Source organism: Orycteropus afer, unplaced genomic scaffold (assembly GCF_000298275.1).
Source record: "Orycteropus afer afer isolate SDZICR_OR568_19922 unplaced genomic scaffold, OryAfe1.0 scaffold00014, whole genome shotgun sequence".
Classification (NCBI taxonomy): Eukaryota; Metazoa; Chordata; class Mammalia; order Tubulidentata; family Orycteropodidae; genus Orycteropus; species Orycteropus afer.
This window is the reverse complement of record NW_006921601.1, coordinates 14,666,346-14,692,085: the sequence shown is the minus strand read 5'-3', so window position 1 is coordinate 14,692,085 and position 25,740 is coordinate 14,666,346. Positions and strand designations below refer to the sequence as shown.

At 38.1% G+C, this 25,740-nt stretch overlaps 1 protein-coding gene across 1 annotated transcript in view; it reads left to right on the top strand.

The window, feature by feature from the left end:
* The window catches only part of SOX6 (SRY-box transcription factor 6), a 544,947-nt gene that overhangs the window by 337,599 nt on the left and 181,608 nt on the right, over positions 1-25,740 (top strand). The window contains exon 8 of the mRNA XM_007956810.1: positions 387-509. Coding sequence (XP_007955001.1) covers positions 387-509 — 123 coding nt within the window. The remainder of the gene's footprint in view (positions 1-386; positions 510-25,740) is intronic.

The following is a 25,740-nucleotide window of genomic DNA, read 5'->3' as shown; positions in this document are numbered from 1 at the left end:
AATTTTGCTTAACAGGAGCAGTAGCCATACCTTTCTTCCAAGCTTTCACCTTTCCCACTACTAACCCTGGAACTTACTGCAGCTGGTAAAAATCTACAAAGAAATCTTACTCATAGTAAATCTTAATGTATTTCTCCTTTTCCTATAATTGTGCTGTAGAGTGTCTTCTCAAAGCAGAGATAGAAATAAGAAACCCGTATTATTTTTTGGTCCTACAACCAAGGGAGTCTGGTTTCCATAAGAGAGTCTGGGTTCTAAACCTTCTACTTTTCATTCTTTAGTGTGGGCAATACCCTAGGTTTAGAAATATGTGTTCTGTTTCATGAGTTCTGACAGTATGTTTTGTCTTTTTTTTGTTTGTTTGTTCTGACAATGCTACTAAACAGAAGGGTCATGTCTCTCACCCACAAATTAATCCAAGGCTAAAGGGCCTAAGTGACCGTTTTGGCAGGAATTTGGACACCTTTGAACATGGTGGTGGCCACTCTTACAACCACAAACAGATTGAGGTATGAATGCTTCCACTGCTGCTTCATTGGGTGGGGGACTGGATTGCTAGTCAGGCTTTCTTTTAAAGTGGCAAACATTCAACCTAAACACTGACACCTTTTCTCCCCTTCCTAAGGAGCCTATTCTTTTGCTCCTTTTCTTCCACAGGAAAAGGCAAATCCAAGACCAGTGCCCCTGAATTAATGGTTTGGTTTGTAGGCACATTCTGTTGCTTTGTATTATGAGTGTCTTCGCTGATAATCTTTCTTTCCCTCTTTCACCCTTTCTTATGTATAGTGCTATATATTGTTTTCTTAAAAAGTTACTTAATAATTTTTATCTCATTTTAGCATACAACAATCTTTTTTTTTTTTACTTATTTATTTATTTATTTTATTATTGTGATTCGGGTGAAGATTTACAGAGCAAATTCACTTTCCATATAGCAGTTTACATATACTTTGTCTCATGACATTGACCACAGTTTACCACAATGCAACAGCTTCCCTCCCACTTCCTTCCCATAGTTATGTCTTCCCAGTGTCCATCCCTCCATGGACTCCTGCCCCCTAAGCTGTCTCCCCATGCATAGGCAGCCCTTCTTTCTCAATGATTGTTCTCTCCAAGGAGTGTATCGACCTCAGGTAAATGTTCAACTCATATGCCTGTCTTCTGTTTGACTGGAAACCACAGGTGTGGGTTCAATTCCAGACCTGAAGGGCAGCTAGGGGCCATAGTCTCAGTGGTTCCACCAGGCTCTATCAGACCAGCAAACCTGGTCTCCCCTCCCTCCCCCTTTTTTTTTTTTCTCTGAATGATTTTGAGTTTTGTTCCACATTGTTTTCCCTCTCTATCAAGGGTCTGCTACATAGATCCCCTTCCAAGTGGATGACAGTGGTAGCCGGGCACCATCTAGTTTTTAGCATCAAACAGTCTTATAAATTTAATCTTATAAAATATAATCCTGCTTTTTATGGCCTAAAAAACTGAAGTTCAGAGTAGCCAAATTCTTTAACTAAGGCTCCAGAGTGTTCATGAACTTGGGGTTTTAACCCAACATTCCTAACTCTACCTAATTCAGGTTTCTTAACTTAAGTTTTCTCAGGCTGAAATATATATAGGTGCTAGGGCCTCAGTGGTTGGTTTTTGCCTGGTAAGCTTCTATATTTCATATTTAACTTTCCAATAAAGCTCTTTGTGTGTGTGTGTGTGTGTGTGTGTGTGTGTGAGAGAGAGAGAGAGAGAGAGAGAGAGAGATAGTATGTGTGATATTCTTTCTTTTGAATATCTTTGAATACCCTTTCTGCTACAAATACCCAATTCACCTCTCTCCAATTTCATGCTTAATTCCTCTCCTGTATCAGTGAGTCTCTCTCTGGGACTATGAGACATTGGAGAGTTGCCAGCTAAATGCTGAATCAAGAAAATGGAGACAGGTTACCTCAGACTGAAACACATTTTACTTTTCTGGGTTAGATCTAATACCAAGGTTTATACCCTAAATTTGGTTGAGAAACTTAATCCAACAAAAGGAAATAATTGCATCTAGCAAGGTTATACATTTAATACCTATTGGCCCTGCCAGTCTGTACATATCATGGTTGCTATGTAACATGGTTGCTGTGTAATCATTAAAGGATCTCTTTGACATTAACTTCTCTTCTGCTTTTGAATTTGCCTTTTGGAACATGATAGGGAAAGCCCACTCCTAAGAAGAAGGATTGTTCTTGTTGTTATGTGCCGTCGAGTCAGACCCGACTCATAGCGACCCCTCCTTGGGTTTCCAAGGCAGTATCACTATGGAAGTAGATTGCCCCATCTTTCTTCCGAGGAGTGGCTGGTGGGTTTGAACCGCCAGCCTTCTGGTTAGCAGTCAAGTGCCTTAGGCACTATGCTACCAGAGATAGGAGAAGATCAAAGGCTACCTTGGAAATAGCCTAAGGAAGAAGAGTTCCAGAGCTTATTGCCTGCCTCCTTCTTTCACTTTCGCTTTGATATGAGAGCTTTACAGGGGGTTTCCACCCAGGCATGATCAGACAGATACTGTCAGCATTATTTGCTGTCTTCTATACAGCCAGAAGAAATTTTTTTTTTTCCCCCCTAAGACTTTCTTCAGGATGAAGAGAGAGTGCCACATTTCTTGGCATTCTGAAGAGCTACTGTGCATAGGAGAGCTAAACAGAGAGATAACTGGACATTAGGAGCAAGTCTTTCTATGTGACAACAAGTAACAAGCTTACCCACTCAGGACATACAGCTTGAGAAACTTTTAAATGCTTAGAAGAATGTGAAAGCAGGTGGCCTTGGCTTAAACTCAAGATTTCCTCTCTTTAATGCTTATTTTCTTTTAGGGCTTTGTGTTCTGTCCCATCAATCTTCCCTTAGCCAGTTTTCTATCCAGTCTCTTCTTTACCTAATTTTTCACTAGATTGGCTTTTTCCTCCACCCCCGCCCCATGTTCTCCCCTCACCCCTGGGCAGTGTTTCATTCTGTTGTACATAAAGTCACTGTGAGTCAGAGCTGACTCGACAGTACCTAACAACAACAACCCCCTCTACCATCACTGATCCTTGTGTGATCAAATTTGGTTTTGGTTGGGTTTCTGGAAACCATAACGTCATATATGTGAGTGCCGGGTCTGTGCAGTGCTGTAACAGTGTAGATCCAGAAGCACAGCATATGCCACGTGTCTGTCACTTTAATTAGGCTGAATAAGGAATCCATTAATGTGGGAGCCACACAGATTTGCAGTTTAAGTTTGGTCTGGTTTGAGAGTTTCCTGGGTTTTTGTATATCCTTGCCCTGTTCTCCTCCATTTTTATATCTTTTTCCTACATGTCAGGAAACCTTTGATCTGTTTGCTTGTAGGGCACATTACTTAGAAAAGATTGACCTTGTTTGAAAGGCAGAGTTCCCAAACTTTCTAGTGTATGTGAAACATGCTTATTGGGAAACCCAAAAATATAGTAGATAGCCATGTGTAAGCTGCTACAGACAGTAAAATTCTAAACCTTGAGCAAAAGTAGATGGAAAATTGTATAATATTTTGCTTTATAATTTCTAATATCTACTTTCACTTCTAGCTAGGGTGTTCTCCCATTCTTTGACAAGCTGAAATGTCACAACTCTCTCAACAAACATGATAAACTGTTGATACTAAAGAAGCATTACAATTATATTAACTGTTTTTATTTCCAAACATATTTCTAGGAAGAAAAGCTCACAACACACACACACACACACACAGACACCCCGCTGCATTGCTCAGAACTGATGCTCTACCTGCTGCTACAGTTAATTTGTCCTTCAAAGTTTGTCAGTTATAACATTAATGACCCCTAGCAAATCTTAGCAGTATTTATAGTTGTATCTTCGAAGCCTGAAGTTTTGTTATCAAGTGGAGAATAGGTATTTAAATTGAAAAGACACGCCTACATTAGGATATTCCAATTCCTTTTTTCTTTTAAATAAGGAAGACACAGAAAATATTTTTTTTTTGGTACTACTGTGCTAATCTAAGGTATGGTTTTCTCTGCCTCAGGGGCACAATATTGGGAGAGACAAGACCAAAGAATGCTATTTTTAGTTGAACAGTTCAGCAGATGGAGGCATGAATACCCATATATCTGAAGGTTGAGGGGCTTGAACCATTAATTTTGATAATGTATTTAACCCTGGGAACAATCAGAAACTTTAACTTTGAAGCTACAATGCTTTTGACCTTTAGAGAACAGAAGGAAATTGCTACAGTAAACAATATATTATATTACTACTTATTCCAGTTCTCTCACCCAGTATAAATTTCAGGTCCAGTTGCCATTTGCTTTCCTCGGCTATGTTAGCATTGGTCCTTCAAGTAAGTCAAAAAGAATGTTAAAGAAGGGGAGCCAGTATAATGAGGCAGTCATGTAAATATGGCCTTTACATAGCTAAGATGCTATATTGTTTCTGAATAAATATTGTCTCAAGAACTAAGCTCTTAGTGGCTTTTTTTTTTTTTAAAGAAAAAGTAGTTCCATTGTATTGATTCATTCTCTGTGGTTGATTTCAACATGATAGATGCTTAAAGTAATTTTGTTTTGTTTTGTTTTTAATTGGGAATAATGCTGCCTTATTGTTGTAGCTTATATTAAACACAATCTGTCACCATATCATGCGAAGTGATACACCTGTCTCATGCCTTCTTATTAAATGATGCATGCTTCTCTTCAGCAAATACAGCAGTTAAATATCACACAGCTTAAGAATTTCTAATTAAAATATCTCCACGTGTCAGCATATTGGTAATGCATTATTTTAATCCATTTATTTTGTTTATGAAACAGTGACATATGTTTAGATTGTGAAATATATGAGCCTTAAAAATCACTTTATTGAAGAAAATTAATTCCTACAATGCCGTCTCCGTAATGTGTTCACTCACCCAGTCAGTCACTGGCGGCACTGCCAGTCTTAATGTCGGTTAGACACACCAGTTTCATCTGCATAACAGTCTTGCAAAGAAGCAATCACAGTTCTTTTTCTTAGTTCCAGATGATAGGGCTTTTCTTTCTTTACTTTTTTCTTACTCATTAATTCAAACCTGTCCCCCTGAACACTTTTTGTTGTTTTTTAAAAAAAAATACAATGAAGGATGAAACTGAGTATGTGTATAAGGGATTCCGAAAGACCAATCAAAATTAAAAACAAGCTAGTTACCTTTTCAAAGTTAGATCTAGTAATTTGTTTGTCAGCAGGGAGATGTTTGGGTCAGCCCTGAGATAAAGTGACTGTCAGCAGTTATTCCTACAAGACAAGTAATTTCACTCAATGTATTACTGACAGATTGCTCACTTCTCTGAATCACCGGAGAAAACAAACTTAATATTGTTACAGGCAGAGTTTCTGTCTTCATTAGCCTCAGAGAATGATTTTTATCGTGCATTCAAAGCTCACCACACTTTAGTTGGAACATATTTTAACAGACTAGGTCTTACAATGATAGTATGGGTAGTAGCGTAAATGAAAGGAATTGTATATGAAAATTTAGAAATAGCCACTTAAATATATTTTCACTTTTATTTGAAGGGCATTTTGTGTAGTTTAGGGGAGATTTGAAGGAAAGAGTATAATTAGAGCCCCAAAACACCAGGAAATCCTATTAACCATAAGTTATTCTTAAGTAAAACTGTTAAAATCTTGCCAAGTTTGCAAAGATGAAGGAGAACAATTGAAGTTTTTGCAAAGTGAATAGAAACACATATTTTATTGAAATGATATTGTCAATTTTCAGGCTACAGATGGAAAGTGAAGAAGTGCCTATCAACATTGGAAATGCTCTATCTCTATTTCAGTTCCAGACTGAATCTTTATTATATTGTATTTAGATGCTATGCTATGGCTCATACCTGTCTTCTTGTTTGCAATCATAAACATGCCTCAGTGATGTGGGGGACTGGGAGGGAGAATTAGCTTTGCTGGGTAGGCTTGAGAGATTGTGATTTCTAACAGATTGTGGGTTGAATAAAGAGTTGATTAAAGTGACCTATTATTGGCTACCAGATAGAGACAGAGGAATGCACTGATTCAAAGGTTGTTTTGAGGATGCCAACCATGGGGTTGTGCTTTAAGGGGAAATGCTTGCATTTCTTTCAATAACTTCCCTCACACACACACACCCTCCCCGACTTTTTCTTTGACTTTTAAGGATGTGGTGATACTTGGAAGGACCATTCTAAGTAGAATTAGACAAGTTTCAGGGTAATGGAACAAGCTCCACTTTTGGAATTGGAACCTTGAATTTGAGTTTCCACCATTACTTACTTGCTATATTGTTTTCTACTGTTCTCAGATTCCCTGCTTTTCAGATTTTTCATTAAAAAGGAGATAATACTTATTTTCAGCATTGTTGTGAATAGTAAATGGGAGGGATGTATTAGACATCCTAAGCCATCATCAGAATAGAGCAAAACTTTCCAACATCCTGGTGAACTTTCAGGCAATTCTATTCTAGCTTGCTGCCTGAAGTGCTTGTGAGGGGGCATCTGACCTACTGGAGGGTAAGTGACTGAATTGGAGGATTTTATCTCTTTTGTTTACTGCATTCCCAACACTGACTTGCTTGATAAATATTTGTGAAATTATTTAACTTATTTTGTTTTTGGTGGCCATCTGGGACCCAGCGTTCTTTGAGAACTTTTTGGATATATTCTGGCAAGTGCTTCTATGGGAGGCAGTGGTTCATGTGAACAACTTTTCATTTCTAAGTAGACTTCTTAAGAAAAGTTGCAAGTATCAAGTGAATCCTGATGGAGGCTAAGAAAATATAGGCAGATCAGAGAGGGATGCAAGATATGAAGGTAATATCTAGAGTTTGAAAATCTGATCTGTCATTATATTAAATGAAGCAGAAGACATTTGTACCTATTACCCACAAATTAAAACATTGTAAAAATGCAACTTTCTTTTGAAAATTTTATTTTCAGCTGATTTTAGGATAATACCTAAAAGTTGAAAGAGTTCACTCTTTTCACATACACCCTGGTAATGACTGTGCTTAAGTTATTTGGTTGGTGAGATGTTGAGCTTTGCTCACAGAAATTGTTCAGTAGGAGCCCAGAATCCCGGAATTACAAAACCAGTACAGCCTTCTCTTCCTCCTAAGGTAAGATTCTCACCACAGTTATTTAGTTCCAGCCCCACTAATTAACCCACTCAACAGGGGGCTCCCAGTGTGTAAATGTATATTTAATAAACTAATTGTAAGATGCAAAGGTTTTTTTAAAATAATGACAGGTATTTGTAGCCTGCTTGCTTTCTTCTTTTTTTCCTCTCTCCCCCCCCCCCCCTTTCTTTTCTTTTTCTTTTTAACAAAATTGGAGTTTATAAATATTGTTCAGTTGATGTTATGTATCAGATATTTGTATGTGTCAAATTAAGAAAAATTAGTTTCACATCCTAGTGCCTAAGGCATTTGACTGCTAACCAGAAGGCTGGTGGTTCAAACCCAACAGCCACTCCCTGGAAGTAAGGTTGGGCAATCTACTTCCTTAGTGATACTGCCTCAGAAACCCAAGGAGGGGTCGCTATGAGTCGGATCAGACTCCATGACAGTGATTGCATTTTGCATTGCAATGCCTTTATGAGGGAGAAAGATGTAGCAGTCTACTTCTATAAAGATTTACGGTTGGAAACTCTATGGGGGCAGTTCTACTCTTCTGTCCTATAGGGTTGTTATGAGTCAAAATTCACTCCAGCAACAGGTTTTGGTTTAATACCCTTATGTTCATAACCATTAAAGTGGGTTTAGCTAAACACTTGCATTTCTATTTAATGGGAGTTCTGGTGGCATAGTGCCTAAGGCATTTGACTGCTAACTAGAAGGCTGGAGGTTCAAACCCACCAGCCACTCCTTAGAGGGAAGACTGGGCAATCTACTTCCATAGAGATACCGCCTTGGAAACCCAAAGAGGGGTTGTTGTTGTTGTTGTTATGTACCGTCAAGTCGGACCCGACTTGTAGCAACCACTCCTGGGTTGCTGAGGTGGTGTCACTATGGGAGTAGATTGCCCAGTCTTCCTTCTGAGGAGTGGCTGGTGGGTTTAGTAGACCAAAAATAAAGGGAGGCAGAGTATCACCAAATAAGTTTCCTAAAGCCTCTATCTCTTACCAGAAGGCTGGCAGTTCAAACCCACCAGCCACTCCTCGGAAGGAAGGTTGGGCAATCCTACTTCCGTAGTGATACTGCCTCGGAAACCCAAGGAGGGGTCGCTATGAGTCGGGGCCGACTCGACAGCACATAACAACAACATAAAGCCTCTATCTACCCTCTTGATCATTTGGTTAAACAAACATTTAAACTAGAATTCTTAATTCCAGTAAACTGATTAAGAATTCATTCCTCACTATGTATTTCTCTTACAGCACCAGTTGTAATACCTTACCAATCCCTGAAGCCATAATATCTAAATTAACCTAGACCATGATCTTTGATACCTTGTCAGTGACTTCCCTAGAGCTATTGACCTTGAGTAATATAAATTGAAACAATAAATAAATGAGTTATTGATACATTTGAAAAATGTATTGCTTAAAATATATTCAGGTGTTTGATTATCTCAAACTCTACAAAGTATAGGCGTACAGTACTCATTTGAAAACAGTTTGAAATACAGCTGCTTTTAATCTAGAAATCCCATTTTTGGGATCTGTATCAAGTTTTTGCTCTAATTAATTAATTAATTAAATTTAAAGAAGAAATGAAATATTGCACTCTTTCTCTTTTAATTTTTCTTATCTGGACTCATACTTTTTAAGTTTGAATGTGACTATTGCAATAATATAACACTTATTGCATCTTTAGGTTTGTACCAAAATCTTTCTTTTGAAGGGAGTTTAGAAAATAGTATGCTCAGGACATTTGGAAATGTTTGCAAATCCAAACATAACAAATTTAATCATTCAATTATTCAATTAATACTTATTTATTGCCTGTTACATACCTAGCACTATTCTAGACCAATGGCCCTCATTTGGGGCATTTTGGCCCCACAGGGTGTCATTTTACAACGACTTAGAGGCATTTTTCATTGGGGAGATGCTACTGGCATCTAGTGGATAAAGAGCAGGGATGCTGCTCAACACCCTACAATGCACACAACAACCCCCACAGCAAATAATCATCTAGTCCAAAATATGGATACTGCTGGGGCTGAGAAAATATATTCCATACACAGGGGAAATACAGTGAATAAAACAAAGTTTCTACTCTCATGGAGTTCACATTCTAGAGGTGGAAAGAAAAAATAGGGAAATAAATACATACTAAAGCATTGGGATTGCAGCTCTTACTTACCTCAATGGAAATATCCTCACCTACCTATCCGGCAACCCACTTGAACCTGGAAGGGCGGATTTTAAAAAAATTAACATGTATTCAATTATTTAGTATCCCTGGTGGTGTAGTGGTTAAGTGCTCAGCTGCTAACTGAAAAATTAGTGGTTCAACCCCACCAGTTGTCCTGCAGAAGAATGTGGCAGTCTGCTTCCATAAAGATTTACAGCCTTGGAAACCCTACAGGGCAGTTCTGTTCTGCCATAGAGGATTCCTATGAGTCAGAAACTACTTGATGGCAATGGGTTATTCAGTTATTTAGTCTCAGTTCTTTGCTTCACTTTGATCTTCAAAACTAAACTGTTACTCTAGATCATCACTTCTGGCTAGAACAGTCAGATATTCTCAGGCTCATCTTTTCAATTGTATGAAGCATATCATGAATTTTTGCTTTTAGTAAAAGAATATTATTCTTGGCTTTAGTAATATATAAGTCTCTCTTTCAGAATGAAGTAAATATGAAATTTGGTAAGGACCTGAACGCTGTTCATTAGTTTTTATAGGATGCAATTTACTGCTATCCCATAGGATGAATGGAATCATTCTTGGCAGAGAACTTGTACTTGATGTGTGAATTGGATATTGCAAAAGAAGCCTGAATTTCTTTGTTAAAAAAAAAAGCAAACAAAAGAAATAAGAACAGTATATTATGGATATATTCATATATACACACATATAATATTCATATATTACCTATTTAATAGTCTTTTATATTTTAAAGATCAACTTACATTTAGACTTTATAACACATGCATCTTATTATTATCCCCTTATTTTAGAAGAAATGAGTGAATCTCAAATGAGTTAAGTGACTGGGACCGGATTACTTATCTAGTAAACAAGATAGGACTATAATAGAAAGCTTAAGTGTATTTTGAAATTTACTCTAGTCCAGGATTCTTTGCTTTAATCTCTGTTGACTGGTATGTAGGAAGCATAGTCATTTAGAAGCTTTCTTGCATAACTTATTCCCTTTACTATAAAATTTAAATGAATTAAAAATAATTTAATTAAATTATAAAAGGAATAGTTTCAAAGTTAACTTGACACTCTGAGGGTCCCAAAGAGTTCACATGGTTTCAAAAATTTCATCCAGTCATCTAGAGGAAACTTCAAGCCTAAAAGAATTTAATGGATAAAAAGAACTATGATGAAGGGAGAAGCATAGGATGATTTTGCTCAGTACCAGAGCCCTCTTCAGAGAGTTCCTGGGACTATTTGATGAGTCTCCTGGAGTAGCTGAGGAGCTGTGTCCTTGCTCACCCCTAGCCTGTGCAGCCCTCTGAGTGTGTTCAGCAGGTTGCATGCCAGCAGATGAAGCAGATGTTCGCCCATACTGGAATGGAGCGCCTGCTGCATTAGGAGCTGGGTATTCCTCTTGACATCTGGACGTTGTTGGGTCGGGATGCCTGCCTCAGGCCAGGAGGCTGAGGGAGCTGTGGGGCAGAGAGCACCGAGTCTTTGCTGCTCTTTAAGCGATTAATTCACTGAAGCAGCAATAATGCTGAATTATCGCTTGGCTGCTTTCTTCTCAGGAATCTTGGGACAATAGGAGAGTCAGGAAGGAGCATTTACAGTAAAGTCATGTTCAGAGAGACAAGACTAATTATAGCATATTAAAGAACTTTATTTGAAATGATTTAATTTACAAATGACTATAGACAGTTTATGAAACTTTTTAGAACCATGGAACCCAGTGGTTTAAATAGGCTTTTCAGATATAAAATGGCTACTATAGAAACATATTATTTTAGCAGTTTTTGTTTGAGTTTAGTCAAGTTGTGTTACCGAAGGTACCAGCATCTGGTTAAAACAAAATACACTAATACTCAAAACTGCTGAGGGAAATTTTTCTAACTTCAGTTGTGGGAAAGGAAGACTTCTAGGTAAGAAACTCACTGAATTATGCACTGGCTTTTACAGTTTTACTTTATCACACTGAAAACTGGCCTGCATTTGCTGCCCAGAGCTGAAACCATCTGTTACACCAATTTCCTTTACGATATGTGTTATTTAAGCACAATGGATGTGGAAATGGGTAGTTTAAAATGTATTTTGCGATGAACAGTTGTCACATTATGTTGCTTTTCCTCTTATAATTTTTCATTAGTGAGACCTCTGTGCTTAAAGAAGCCTTCTTATAAACAGATTATGGCCATTTGTGTTCACGTAATATATTGGAGAAGAACGCTATGTTGCTCTCATTTAACCTCTCATATTCTAAGGGGGTTATATTTAATTAACACTGGTGAGAGGCTGACCTGGGAGGCTGTGGAAAGTGATTGAGCAGCAGTTTCCAAGCTCTGCTCTAGTCAGCTGGGAAAGAAATAATAATAAAAAAAAAAAAATTAGAAAGTACTATTTTCTGAAATTCTCTTTAACTAAGCTGTATTTCAATGGGCCATTTAATGCTCAAATGGACAAAGGTATTACTTCAGTCATTGAATTGTATCAAACTCCTTCTCAGAGGCCCAGTTTAAAAACTCTATAGGAAAACTGGTTTAGCATCACATTCTCAATGGATTATCAGTTAATCTGCTTCAAAAACAAAAGTAAATAAAAAATAAGGAGAAGCACTGTCACTGAATGGATTGGAGCACGTGCCTCAGCCGGTTCTCACTATGCCAAGATTGCCCTCCGGAGTTTAGGAGCTTCTTATCCCACAGAGAAAAAGATACTCCTCTCTGCAGTGCTGCTGTTCCCCTGCAGAGAACCTGTTCCTCATGCCCAAAGAAGTATTTGCTCAGGGCCCAAGGGCCAGTCCCTGAATAATGTGTAGTCAAGTCACTGGGTTGTAGCACCACAGAAAGAGAGAAAAATAAATAGATACTGGAAGACATGGGCACAGAGTGGGGGCATGATGTAGCTGTTGAGATAGTAGAGGCCTGGATGTGACTGATTTGGATGGAAATCCTTCATTTCTTCATCCTGTTATCAATGGATTTAATAAAGACACATTTTTTGGGTTTTTTTTTTTTTTTTTTTTGTTTTGAGTTTTTTTTTTTTTTTTAAAAAATATTAAGGGGGTTATTTTTTTTTTTTTAGGATTTGGGTGAAGATTCACAGAGTAAATTCACTTTTCATACAGCAGTTCACATATACTTTGTCTCATGTCATTGACCAAAATTTACAATGCAGCAGCTCCCCTCCCACTCCCCCCCATAGTTACCTCCTCCCAGTGTCCATCCCTTCATACTCTTCGAGAGGCCCATTGTCTGCCAACCCTGTATATGATCTTGGATACACTCTCCATTTAGACATACATAATTGTTTAGCTTGTTCACCCATCTATCCGTCCCTATATCCATGTTTGCTTTCATTGACAACTCAGTATTGTATTTACAAAGGGGTTCATATTTGTTGTTTGTACTGCCCATATAACTCTCTCTGTCTTTCTCATCCTCCATGCTGCCATATTGGTCACTCACATTTGGTACATTGCCCTTCTCTTCACCCAAATCAATATTTATCTCTATCTATCTAACAGCATTCCTTCCCCTTCCCTCCCACCCCTGGTAACCAACAAAGAAAATGTCCTCCAATATATAAACCTTTCCTTAACTTTCACAATAATGGACTAATACAATATTTGTCCTTTTGTGACTGACTTATTTTGCTCAGCATAATGTCTTCCAAGTTCATCCACGTTATGCGGTGTTTTGCAGATTCTACATTATTCTTTAGCGTTGCATAGTATTCCATTGTGTGAATGTACCAAAGTTTGGTTATCCATTCCTCAGTTGTTGGACATCTAGGTTGTTTCCAAGTTTTGGCTATTGTAAATAGTGCTGCGATGAACATCGGCGTGCATATATCTGTTCTTGTTATGGCTCTCACTTCTTTAGGGTATATACCTAGTAATGGGATGGCTGGGTCAAATGGTATTTGTATTTCCAACTTTTGAAGGAATCGCCATACTGCTTTCCACAATGGTTGTACCATTTTACAGTCCCACCAGCAGTGTATGAGAGTCCCAATCTCTCCACAACCTCGCCAGCATTTGTTATTTTCTGTGTTGTTGAACTTTGATACTAGTGCTGGAGCAAGATGGTATCTCATTGTTGTTTTGATTTGCATCTCTCTAATAGCTAATGATCGTGAGCATTTCTTCATATGTTTGTTGGCCGCTTGAATATCCTCCTTGGTGAAGTGTCTATTCATGTCTTCTGCCCATTTTTTAATTGGATTGTTTGTAAAGACACATTTTTTAAATTAAATTTTTTATTGTAATTTGAGTGAAAATTTATAAAGGAAATCAGTTTTCCCTTCAACAGTTCATACACATTGTCTTTCATGATATTGATTACAATCCTCATGATATAACAGCATTCATCCCACTTCCCCCCTTTGTTTTCTTTTCTGTTTGTCCTTCTTTCCTATCCCTTCCTGCCTTCTGAACTTTGTCTCCGGGCAAATACTGCCCTTTTGAGCTCAAATGGTTGATTGTTCTAATGAGTGCATACATCCCTGATGTTATTGTTCACTTTATGGACTTGTTTATTGTTTGGCTGAAAGTTGAGCCACAGAGGTGAGTTCAGTTCAGGCTTGAAGGGTGACTAATGTGTTGGGGTTTTCTCCAGTCACTGACCAGTGAGACATATTATTATTATTTTAAATTCTTATTGTGATTTGAATGAAAGTTTAGAGAGCAAATTCATTTTCCATGCAGCAGTTCATACGCATTTTGTTTCATGACATTGACTGCAATTACCCACAATGCGACAGCTCTCTTCCCACATCTTTCCTGTAGTTACCTCTCCTTGTGTCCTTCTTCTCTAAGCATTCCTGCTGACAAACTATCTCCCTGTGCAAATATTGCCTTTCTGTTTTCCGAAGAGTAATCATTCTAAAGATTTTAACTACCTGATTAAATGTTCACCCTATATGCCTGTCTATTGTTTGGCTGGCTGTAAGTCATGGAAGTGCATTCAATTTCAGACCTGAAGGGCAACAAGGGGTCTCACTAGGCTCTATCAGACTGGTAAACCTGGTCTTTTTTATGATTTTGAGTTTTCGTCCACATTTTCCCTCTATATTTAGGGTCTTCTATTATGATCCCTTGCAGAGCAGTTGGTAGTGTTAGCCAGGCACCATCTAGTTCTTCTGGTTTCAGGATGGGGGAGGGGGGCTCAAGTGGTCTCTTGGTCCTTTGGATTAATTGTTTCTTTGTGTCTTTTATTTTCTTCACTCTTTTTTGCTCCAGACAGATAGAAATTGATAGTTGTACCTTAGATGGCCACTCACAAACTTTTAAGATCCCAGTCACCACACACTTTTAAAGTAAGATATGTCTGATGAATGTTCCTGGGTCCACACACTATATGGCCTAGTTCATATGATTTGGCAAAAAAAAAAAAAAAAAAAAAAAAAATGTAAGCCAGTCAGCAATTATGGTATTTTAAACTGTATTTCCTGCTATTTCAGAGGGGAGGAATGCCATAAGAAAAACCTTCATATATAGACTATGAGATTGTAAAATTCCAAAGGTCCCTGGATGGACTGGATGGTGTATATAGTTTGTGCTTGGTTGGTAATCATAACATTGACAGTTTGAAATCACTCAGTGGCATGGTGAAAGAAACAGGGTTGGCAATATGCTTCCATGAGACTACAGCCAAGAAAACTCTATGTAGCAGTTCTACTCTGTAATACTTGGGGTCTCCTCAGTCACAAAGCAACAACATCATCAAAAAACAAGGGTGACATTTTAAAGTTCCATACACTTCCAGAGCTGGAAAGCCTGTCAGAGGCCTTGTGGCTCAAATCCTAAGTCTACCTGGTTTCTTGAACATCTTTCTGATACCCAGATTCTGTAAAATGGGGTAAAGAATAATACTTACTCCGTAAGACAGTCCAAAAAACAAAACCTACTGCCATCAAGTCAGTTCTGAGTCATGGGGACCCTCATTGGGTTTCCAAGGGTGTAAGTCATTACAAAAGTAGATCTCTTCATCTTCCTTCCATGGAGTAGCTGATGGGTTTGAACCACTGACCTTCTGGTTTGCAGCCAAATGTCTTATCCACTGTGCTATCAGAGCTCTTTAATAGGGCATTAAAACTAAACCAAAAACCAAAATCACTGCCATTGAGTTGAATCTGACTCATAGCACCCCCCTTTGGGTTTCTGAGGCAGTAAATCTTTACGGAAGTAGATTGCCCAGTCGTGCTTCTGCAGAGTAGCTGGTGGGTTTGAACCTCCAGCCTTCTGGTTAGCAGTCAAATGCCTTAGGCACTACTTCACCAGAGCTCCTTTAATAGGGCATTAATGAATAAATTAAAAAATACTTGTGAAAAGAGCTGTACACACTGTCAAGTGCTATACAAATCTTTCAGTTTTACAGTTAAAGGGACTGAGGCCTAGAGAGATAGATTAACTTGACCAAAGTGACAGTTGGTGAGTGGTCTGAGTTAGTACTTGGAGAATTGTGAGGCAATAGTATGAACGATTAAATTTGATTCTTTCTTGTAAATAAATTTTTGTTAAATTGAACTGATCAATACGTATGGCCAAGAAAACAGTCTATCTCATGCTTCCACACTATTCTTGTATGTGTGTGTGTGGTGGGGGGAGGCAGGGAGGGTGGTAGAGATTTGTAGAGGTCTATTTGTTTATAATTCAATGTACCAACCTAATGAAGATAATCCATTAAAAAACAGAATAAGACATTAAAAGTATAAGACTTTGTTATAGCATGGGTAGTAGTGACAAAGCCAGAATATACATTTATATTAACATAAAAAAAGATTAATTATTTTATTAGTTCACTCATACATTAATTCACCAAATGTTTATTAAGTACCTACTCTGTAATATGGAAGGAGCTCTAGGTGGTGTAATGGGTAAAGCACTTAAATGCTAACCAGAAGGTTTTAGGTTCAAACTCACAAGCTGCTCTGTGGGAGGAAATGATGCCATCTACTTCTGTAAAGATTTATAGCCTTGGAAACTGTGGTAATTAAGGTTGCATGTCAACTTGGCTGGACTGGGTTGAGTGGCTGGGCAGCTTGGAGGTGGTTATTCTCCATGAAGAGACTGGCAATCAACCTCATGGTGGAATCGGCCAAGAGCAGCTGAGTAGCTGCTTTAGGGATGTGATCCGTTTCCTGTATATAAGCAGAAGCTTTGGGGTTGGTCTCTAGCTTTTTGGCACACTTGAACCCTGCATGTAGCCAGGTCATTGTTCAAACAGCCTGCCATGCCCTGCCAATCTTGGGACTTTTTCTGGACTTGAATTAGTGGCCTGCCATTTTGTTTGGTGATATTGGGACTGTGCCTTTTCACTTGTCAACCTTGGGTTTGTCAGCCTCAGCAGCCAGCTGCTGCCTGAGTGAAGAAAAGCCTCTAGCTTCAGTGGGCCAGGAGCAAGAGGCAGAGCTGAAGCTCAAGGTCAAGGGGATTTCACCCAGCCCCTAGAGCCAGGCACTTTGAACTCAGACTTCAAGCCTCCAAAACTGTGAGAATAAACTATTTGTTTGAGCCATTCCTGTTTGTGGTCTATGCCTGTCAGAGCCACACTAGGGAACCAAAACAGAAACCCAAACCGGTATCCCTATGAATCACAATTGACTCAATAGCAGTGGGTTTGGGTTTTTTGGTGTAATGTAGTGGTATGAATTCTTTTCAGTTGCAGGGATATTAAGATGAATGCAACTTGACCTCTGACCTCAGCCCACTGTCTAGTATGCATTGTCATAATTGATAAAAAGAGATGTGTGCATAGAGTGAAAATGATGTGGGAGGGGAAGTGTTCAGCTATACATGGAGAAGTACTGGAGATCGTTATGGATAAGATGATGTGAAAGTCAAATATTGAAAGGAGAGTAGACATTCGCTAGGTTTATGGCAAGAGGCGATGGAGAAGCTCATTATCTTCAGCCAAAACAAGGCCAGGAGCTGATTTGGAACCGGCCATCAACTGATCATTTGCAAATTCAAGTTAAAGTTGAAGACAGTTAAAACAAGTCCACAAGAGCCAAACTATGACCTTGATTATATCCCTCCTGAATTTAGAGACCATTTAAAGAATAGATTTGATGCATTGAACACCAATGACCAAAAACCAGAGGAACTGTGGAATGACATCAAGAACATCATCTATGAAGAAAGCAAAAGGTCATTAAAAAGACAGGAAAGGAAGAAAAGACCAAAATGGTTGTCAGAAGCGATTCTGAAACTTGATCTTGAAGAGAGAGTAGCTAAAGCAAACAGAAGAAATGACAAGAGCTAAACAGGAGGTTTCAAACATCAGCTCAAGAAGACAAAGTCAATTATTATAATGAAATGTGTAAAGACAAGGAGTTGGAAAGTCAAAAGGGAAGAACATGTTCAGCATTTCTCAAACTGAAAGAACTGAAGAGGAAATTTGAGCCTCAAATTGCAATATTGGCTGATTCTATGGGCAGTATATTGAATGATGCAGGAAACATCAAAAGAAGATGGAAAGTATACACAGATTTACTGTACCAAAAAGAATTGGTTCATGTTCATCCATTTCAGGAGGTGGCATATGGTCAAGAAACAATGGTATTGAAGGAAGAAGTTGAAGCTTCACTGAGGGAAGTGGTGAAAAATAAGGCTCCAGGAATTGACGGGATACCCACTGAGATGTTTCAACAAATGGATGCCACAGTAGAGGTCTTCACTATCAAGAGATTTGGAAGACTATCTGGCCAACTAACTGGAAAAGATCCATATTTGTACCCATTCCAAAGAAAGGTGATGACACAGAATGTGGAAATTATCAAACAATACAATTAATATTGGACACAAGTAAAATCTTACTGAAGATAATTCAAAAACAGTTGTAGCAGTATATTTACAGAGAACTTCCAGAAATGCAAGCTGGATTCAGATGAGGACAGGAATGAAGGATATCATTGCTGATGTCAGATGGATCTTGGCTGAAAGCAAAGAATACCAGAAAGTTTACTTGTGTTTTATTGACTATGCAGAGGCATTCGATTGTGTAGATCATAACAAATTATTGATCACATTGAAAAGAAAGGTAATTCTAGAACACTTAATTGTGCTTGTGAAGAGCTTGTATGTAGACCAGGAGGCTATTGTTCAAACAAGGGGACATTGCATGGTTCAAAATCAGGAAGGGTGTGTGTCAGGGTTGTATACTTTCACCATAATTATTCAATCTGTATGCTGAACAAATAATCTAAGAAGCTGGACTATATGAAGAATAACATGGCATCAGGATTGGAGGAAGACTCATTAGCAACCTACGTTATGCAGACAACAGAACTTTGCTTCCTGAAAGTGAGGATGACTTGACACTTACTGATGAAGATTGAAGACTACAGTCTGCAATATGGATTACACCTCAACATAAGGAAAAAAAATCCTCACAATAGGACCAATAAGCAGCATCCTGATAAATGGAAAAAATATTGAAGTTGTCAAAGACTTCATATTACTTGATTCTGCAATCAACACCAATGGAAGCAGCAGTCAAGATATCAGATGTCGTATAGCATTGGGCAAATAAGCTGCAAAGGACCTCTTTCAAGTGCTAAGGAGCAAAGATGTCTCCCTGAAGACTAAGATGTGCTTGACACAAGCCATGGTATTTTGAATCACCTCATGCATGTGAGAGCTGGACAATGAATAAGGAAGACTGAAGAAGAGTTAATGCTTTTGAGTTGTGGTGTTGGAGAAGAATGCTGTAAGTATCACGGACTGCTAAAAGAACTAACAGGTCTGTCCTGGAGGAGGTGCAGCCAGAATGCTCCTTGGAGGCGAGAATGGACAGACTTTGTCTCACTTACTTTGGTCATGTTGTCAGAAAGGACCATTCCCTGGAGAAGGATATTATGCTTGGCAAAGTGGAAGGACAACACAAAAGGGGAAGGCCCTCAATGAGATGGATTGACTCAGTGGCTGCAGTGATGTGGTTGGGTATAGCAAAGATCACGGGGCTGGCACAGGACTGGGCAGTGTTTCATTCTGCTATACATGAGGTCGCTATGAGTCAGACACAACTCGACGGCACCTAACAACAACAACATGGAGTAGAATGTGGAATGGAAGAGATACAGAGAAGGGAAAAGAGAACAACCTTCCCATAGGTGTAGATGTAATAGACAGCATGGCACGTTCAGAAAAGGACAGTCTGGCACAAGCTGAGTGTACAGTAACCTTATGTAGTAGATGAGACTGGAAAGGTAAGCCAGGGCTTAGATCACAGAGTACCTTTTACATCACACTAGGGAATGTACAGTGCATATGGTTGGCATGATTTTGTTCACACCATAAATGATAGAGTGGTATAACGTACAGTGAACAACTGTATGGTGTGGTATTCCTCTATTAATTTGATCTCTAGTTTGCATTTCCCAGTACACTAGATTTAATAGTTAGGGAACTATGTTTGGTAAGATTGATAGTCTCTTTAGTACAATGCTACCCTGTGGTGAGACTGTACAAATAGTGCAATGATACATGCTGAATAAACAAAACAGTTTCCGATTGAAGCAACGCCAAAGTCCAACCATTTCACTGGGATTTTGGGAAATCCTATAATCTGCAGTTTGTATAAACCATATCATATTTAGCACAGTGCTTCTCAGTGAATGGGACTTGATACTATATTTCAACCAAATGATGAAGCAAGAGTAAAAAAAAAAAAAACTATAAAGAAAAGCTATGGTTCTTCTAATTGTTAATGCCTTGCAATTATGCTCCTTTCTGGAATAATAAAATGTTCCTTGGCAGAGGTCAGGATCTCTGCCACTGACTTATTTAACAGATCCTCTTAACATCTGTCCTGCAGACTGTGCACTTTATTAGCAGACAAGAGACCCAACAGACTTACCCTGCTGTGTCCCTTTTTCACATTCACACAGCTGTGGATTAACTCAGACTTTCCAAAAGAGGACCAACCAGAAGGGATAGTAATGTTATTGGCTGATACTAAAATATGGGATAGGGGGAAAGAGCAGAAACAAATGTTACCATAGTACAATTCAGTATTTTTAGGGTGACAATTACCACTCTGTTTTAAAAAAGAATAAAATCAGCTATCCCTCTAAAAAAAAAAAAAAAAAAAAGGAAAGTCTATTCCTATCTGTGTGGGAACCTAATCAGGCTCTTGTTTCCAATGATGATTACTCCACAGTCTCACCAGGTCTGAGACAAGAATGATCCTTTTGTATGCCAATAATGTGGAAACGATAAAATTTCCTTTAAGAGACATATGTGTTTACATCATGAGATGTGTTATTTGACAAAATGCTTTGTTCTCCATATATTTTCCATGCAGAGTTTCATGCTGGGTTGTTTGGCTGAAAATCTTTGATTAACTAGAATTAGTTGCTGAAATAAAATAGACACTTTTGTTTTATGAGTCCTCTAGCTGAGCTGTAAATTATAGTAAAACATATAAGAGGTGACAGAAAGAAGTGCTGATTTGAACCTCTGACCCACGACAGGCACAAAAACATAAGATTATTCCTTCAAAGGGCTTCATAGAGACATAAATATTTCACGGTCCACTTGGAATTATGCCCTCTTAACAAACTAAAGCTGTGATTTTGTATTTCATAACAATGAGAATTTTCTAGGAGTATTACGGTAGGCTTAAAAAAAACTGAGATTCAAACAAAATCTCTCCTAAATTAAGACTTTTGAGGCTTAAAGGCTTTTCTCTGTCCAACAATGGACAATGAAAACAAGAGTAAAACAGAGTTCCTGTTCCAAAATGAATAGCAAAGGGTGGTTCCCATTTTCCAAAGAAGTGGTACATTTTATACACTTAAGGCTTTCCCACAGCCACGTGGGCCCTTAGTGTGAACATCTTAGTTCTGTGGAGCAGAGACTTTGGATACTAGCCCAAAGGAATGGGCTGGGAGGAAGAGATGTAACTAAAAGGACAACAGAAACTCTGTCACCCCAAAAACTTACCAAGTTTCAGAGATAGTTCTCTGTTCTGCTCAGGTTTATTTTTTAAAACTTTTGGTTACCAAGGATCTGTTTTCTGGGCTTCATTGTAAACAAAGCCTACCTAACTGTCCACAGTCAAAACTGATTTTTTCCCAGTAATGATGTTTCAGTCGAGATTTGTATAACTGCAGTGCTTCCATTATACCATTTATCATATTGTATCTTTTTCCTCTCTCCTTTCTATATCCTTGCTGTGGGCTCCTGAAAGACAGAATGTATTTTTCATCTTTGTATCTCTATGTATTTTTTTGCTTACATGGGATAAAAATATCAGTAAGTAATTGTTCTTCTGAATAAGACTTTTAGAGTGACTTCTCTTAAAAAGAATGTACCAATAAGTAAGCTAACATGTATCTAGAGTTTATAGAAGCTCTGGTGGCATAGTGCCTCAGGCATTTTACTGCTAACCAGAAGTAAGTAAAGTAACTCCTCGGAAGATTGGGCAGTATACTTCCGTAGAGATACTGCCTTGGAAATCCAAGGGGTATCTATGAGTCGGGACTGACTCAATGGCAGTAACTTTGGTTTTCGGTTACAGTTCTAAGTGCTTAACATACATTTACTCATTTATTCCATGCAACAGTGTTATGGAGTAGGTACTGTTATTATCTCCATTTTTCAGATGAGGAAATTTAAGGCCCAGAGAGGTTAAATAAACCAAGATCACACAGTTAATAAACTGGTTCAGACTAGATTATGCATTCAAAAGTATGCTACACTGTCTCTTGTGTAAGACTCAACTTTTCTACATTTCTATTTGAGTCCTTTGTATGAACCATTATCTACTTCATATACTATAAGAATTTTTCAAGGTGGGTTATTGAGATGTTTATTAGTATCATATATAATGACAGTATAGCGTTAGTTATATGCTTATTACACACTATTTGAATGATTTTTACCATGGCTGCCGTGAGTAAGGTAGCATTCCTTTCTGCTAATTAGGGAGTAAGCCATGGGTATTACTGTACGATACAGATGGCATATTTACATACTGCAAAATATGTTGAAGTTGTCAAATTGGTAATACTAATAATTTTCAGTTTAAGAAATGTCAGTTAGTGCAGTTATTCCTGAAGCAGGATAAAATATTTATTTAAAATTTAAACAAAATACAGAAGAAAACATAAGTGCAAAGAAGAAAATATTTTACATTTTCCATACCTAGTTTAGTTGATCACTTAAAAAGTGAATTCAAAATACATGCTTATAACCCTCAATATTTCTAACAAAAAGCTAATTAAATTTTAATATTATTAATATGAAATTTATGTTTAGTAAATCTATACATTTTGTCATGCATATGAGTTTTGTTTATCAGGATGATTCTTATGTTTAATCTTGCAAAGTCTGCTGAGAAATTAAAAACTAAGTTCAATTTTAAAACATTTTTAATAAACATGTTTATTTCCAACATTTGTTCTGTTCAATGATTACAGTGCAAAACTAGCATTTAGAAAATAGTATACTTCCTTTTTCATGTAATTTAATTTCCCCAAATATATATTTTTAACAATTTAAATAAAGCCTTTGTTATTATGTACTTACTCATGTTTGTTTTCATTCTGTGTTGTTTTGGAGGTCATTATGAATAGTAATCAAAGGGCATAGAAGCTGGGAAGTTGCATAGCATTTTTCAAGCAATAGCATCTGGTTCCTTGGCAGTCATTATGGGCCAAGGCAAGACAGCACTGGCATGTCTCCAGGTTTTCATGTGGGTATTACTGAAGGATTTTTAGGTCTGCCATGTTATTTTATTGGTGCTTCCCAAAGACTCAGAATGGAATCTAAAGTCCTTTTCATAGTATATAAGGTCTATATACAATCTGGCCCACTTGCTGTCTTTCTGATATTTGACCCTTTGCCCTGCTCATTCTGCTCCGGACACATTGACCTCTTTATAGTTCCTCAGACATTCCAAGCACACCCTTACCTCAGGACTTTCATCTGCCTAAGATTCAACTCCCAGATAATGGCATGACTTATTCCCTCACATCATTCAGGTCTCTACTCAGGGAATATCCCTTTCTCTTTCTACATTTAAAAATTCTGCCACATTCACACTTTTCATTTCATACCCAGAGTAACATACCTATGAGCATATTTGTCTTCTCCTCCCCATGTCCTCAAGCCACTGCTCACTTCCGTTTTTCAAAACCTAAAATTGTACCTGGTCCATAGTTGTTTTTCAATGCCTTCAAGTCATTTTTCCACTCATAGTGCCCCATGTGACAGAGTAGAACTGCCCTATAGGGTTTTCTAGGCTGTAGTCTTTAAGCTTGGGCTGCTAACCAAAAGGTCGGTGTGTCACCAGCCATACCGTGGGAGAAAGATGAGGCGGTCTGCTTCCGTACAGATTACAGCCTTGAGAACCCTATGTGACACTTCTATTCTGTTCTATAGGGTCTCTGTGAGTCAGATGGCAACAGATTTTTGTTTTGTTTTGTGTTTTACTTGTTATGGGAGCAGATGGCCAGGTCTTTCTCCTGTGGAGCTGCTGGTGGGTTTGAAGCCAGATTCAGTTAGTAGCCAAGTGCTAACTTTTGCACCAACAGGGCTCCTTGGCCTATAGCAAACACTCACATAATGTTCAAGTGAATGGATGAGGGAATGAATGAATGAATCAACTCTTTGGTTACAAAGAAATTATGTTTTTAATTATTAGGAAATTAACATACATTGATTTATTAAAAGTATGTTATTGAACTCAGTACGCTTACTGAAAAATACACATATATCCATTAGAAACCTCCCTGTGACTCCTATTTATGCGAATAACACATTTCAAATCCAGCCTCTGGATTCATTGATGAGTTTTTATTTCCTGTTAATAATCACCTACTTTGGTCATGTTGTCAGAAGGGACCATTCCCTAGAGAAGGATATCATGCTTAGTAAAGTGGAGGGTCAATGTAAAAGAGGAAGGCCCTCAAGGAGATGGACTGACACAGTGGCTGCAACAATGGGCTCAGCTATAGCAGGGATTGTGAGACTGGTACAGGACCAGGCAGTATTTCGTTCTGTTGCATGTAGGGGTAGCTATGAGTCTGAGACAGCACCATGCACCTAACAAGAATAACATTAGTAAAGATGCACTTCTTTAAGGTTTACCTGAGGGGCTGTGATTAGGGAGTTAAAGGAGCATTACAAATGCAAGCTATACAGCTTGGAGCACATTCAGAGAGCCGGATTTCTTCAGCATTGCTGGTCCAGCTCTGGAAATGGAAGGAAAACAATTAGATCCATTCCCAGAATGCTGATTTCTAACTGCCCTCATTATCACCTCTTCAAAAGTCTTGCTACAAGAATCCAATTACTAATTGTTTCAGTGACTGAATTTTTATTTCTGTAAATAAGGCATTATGTATTTAAATATTTTATTTAGCACTCTGAGAGATAAGATTCTGGTTCTCTCTAAGGAAGAAGAAGAGAGACTGTTACTTGTTAAAACTATTAGAGGTTGTTTTCTTTGTTCTTAGTTATTTGCACGTGGGCAACGCTCTTCCTCAAGGAAATGCTCTTCTGCATGCACTGCAATTTAAATGGTACAGTTGGAAAAGGAATTCTGGTTGACTTTTTGTAATAGAGGATTGGGTGTTCTGTTACCCAAGGCTCTCCAAATTTTAAAGGAAAAATTCCCTTCACCCTTGACATGACACTGCCTCTCTTGTTTTTTTCATAGCTTCTCTTCTCCTCCACACCCATCATATCTATACACACGCCCCTCTGCCCCCTCATTAGCACAATGAGTTACATCAGAGTAGTAGGCTACCCAGTGCTTGGGAAAATAGGCAAGAGGACTTCTAGCCAAGAAGTCTTCTTTCAATTCACTTTTCTTTACTTGACATTCTTGACCAAGCTACAGGGGATAATGAAATGAATGAAACTCCTCCTCACTCTCCAACGGCTTACAATCAATGTTTGTCCCAATTTTCCTTTAGTTGTGGTGGAAAGGCATTTGGCAGAAGTCCCAAAGGGGCCAAAAATAGGTCCGCTCTCACCTGACTCAAATTTTTGGCCCTTGATGTGTATTAGCATAAACTTTAATTTAAAAAATCTGAAAACACCTTGACATTATTATAATTACCTTAACCTAATTACTTTGGTTGCATTTTTAAATGTTTGTATTTTAAAACAAATATTAAAATAAAATTCTACAACATAAATCATCCTCAGATGTCCAAGAATTACTTTTAAAGAACATTTGGGATAAATTCCTCCTTTAATCCACAGAGAATCGTGGAAAATATCCATTTTATCTAACTCAAAAGCTCTAATTACAAAAAACAAACAAATAAACAAAACTGCCATCGACAGTAGAACTGCCTCATCTTTCTCCCATGGAGCGGCTGGTGGCTTTGAAGAGCCGAGCAGCCCAGCGCTTTAACCATCATAACTCCTAAAGCTCTGATGCTGTTGTTGTTGTTAT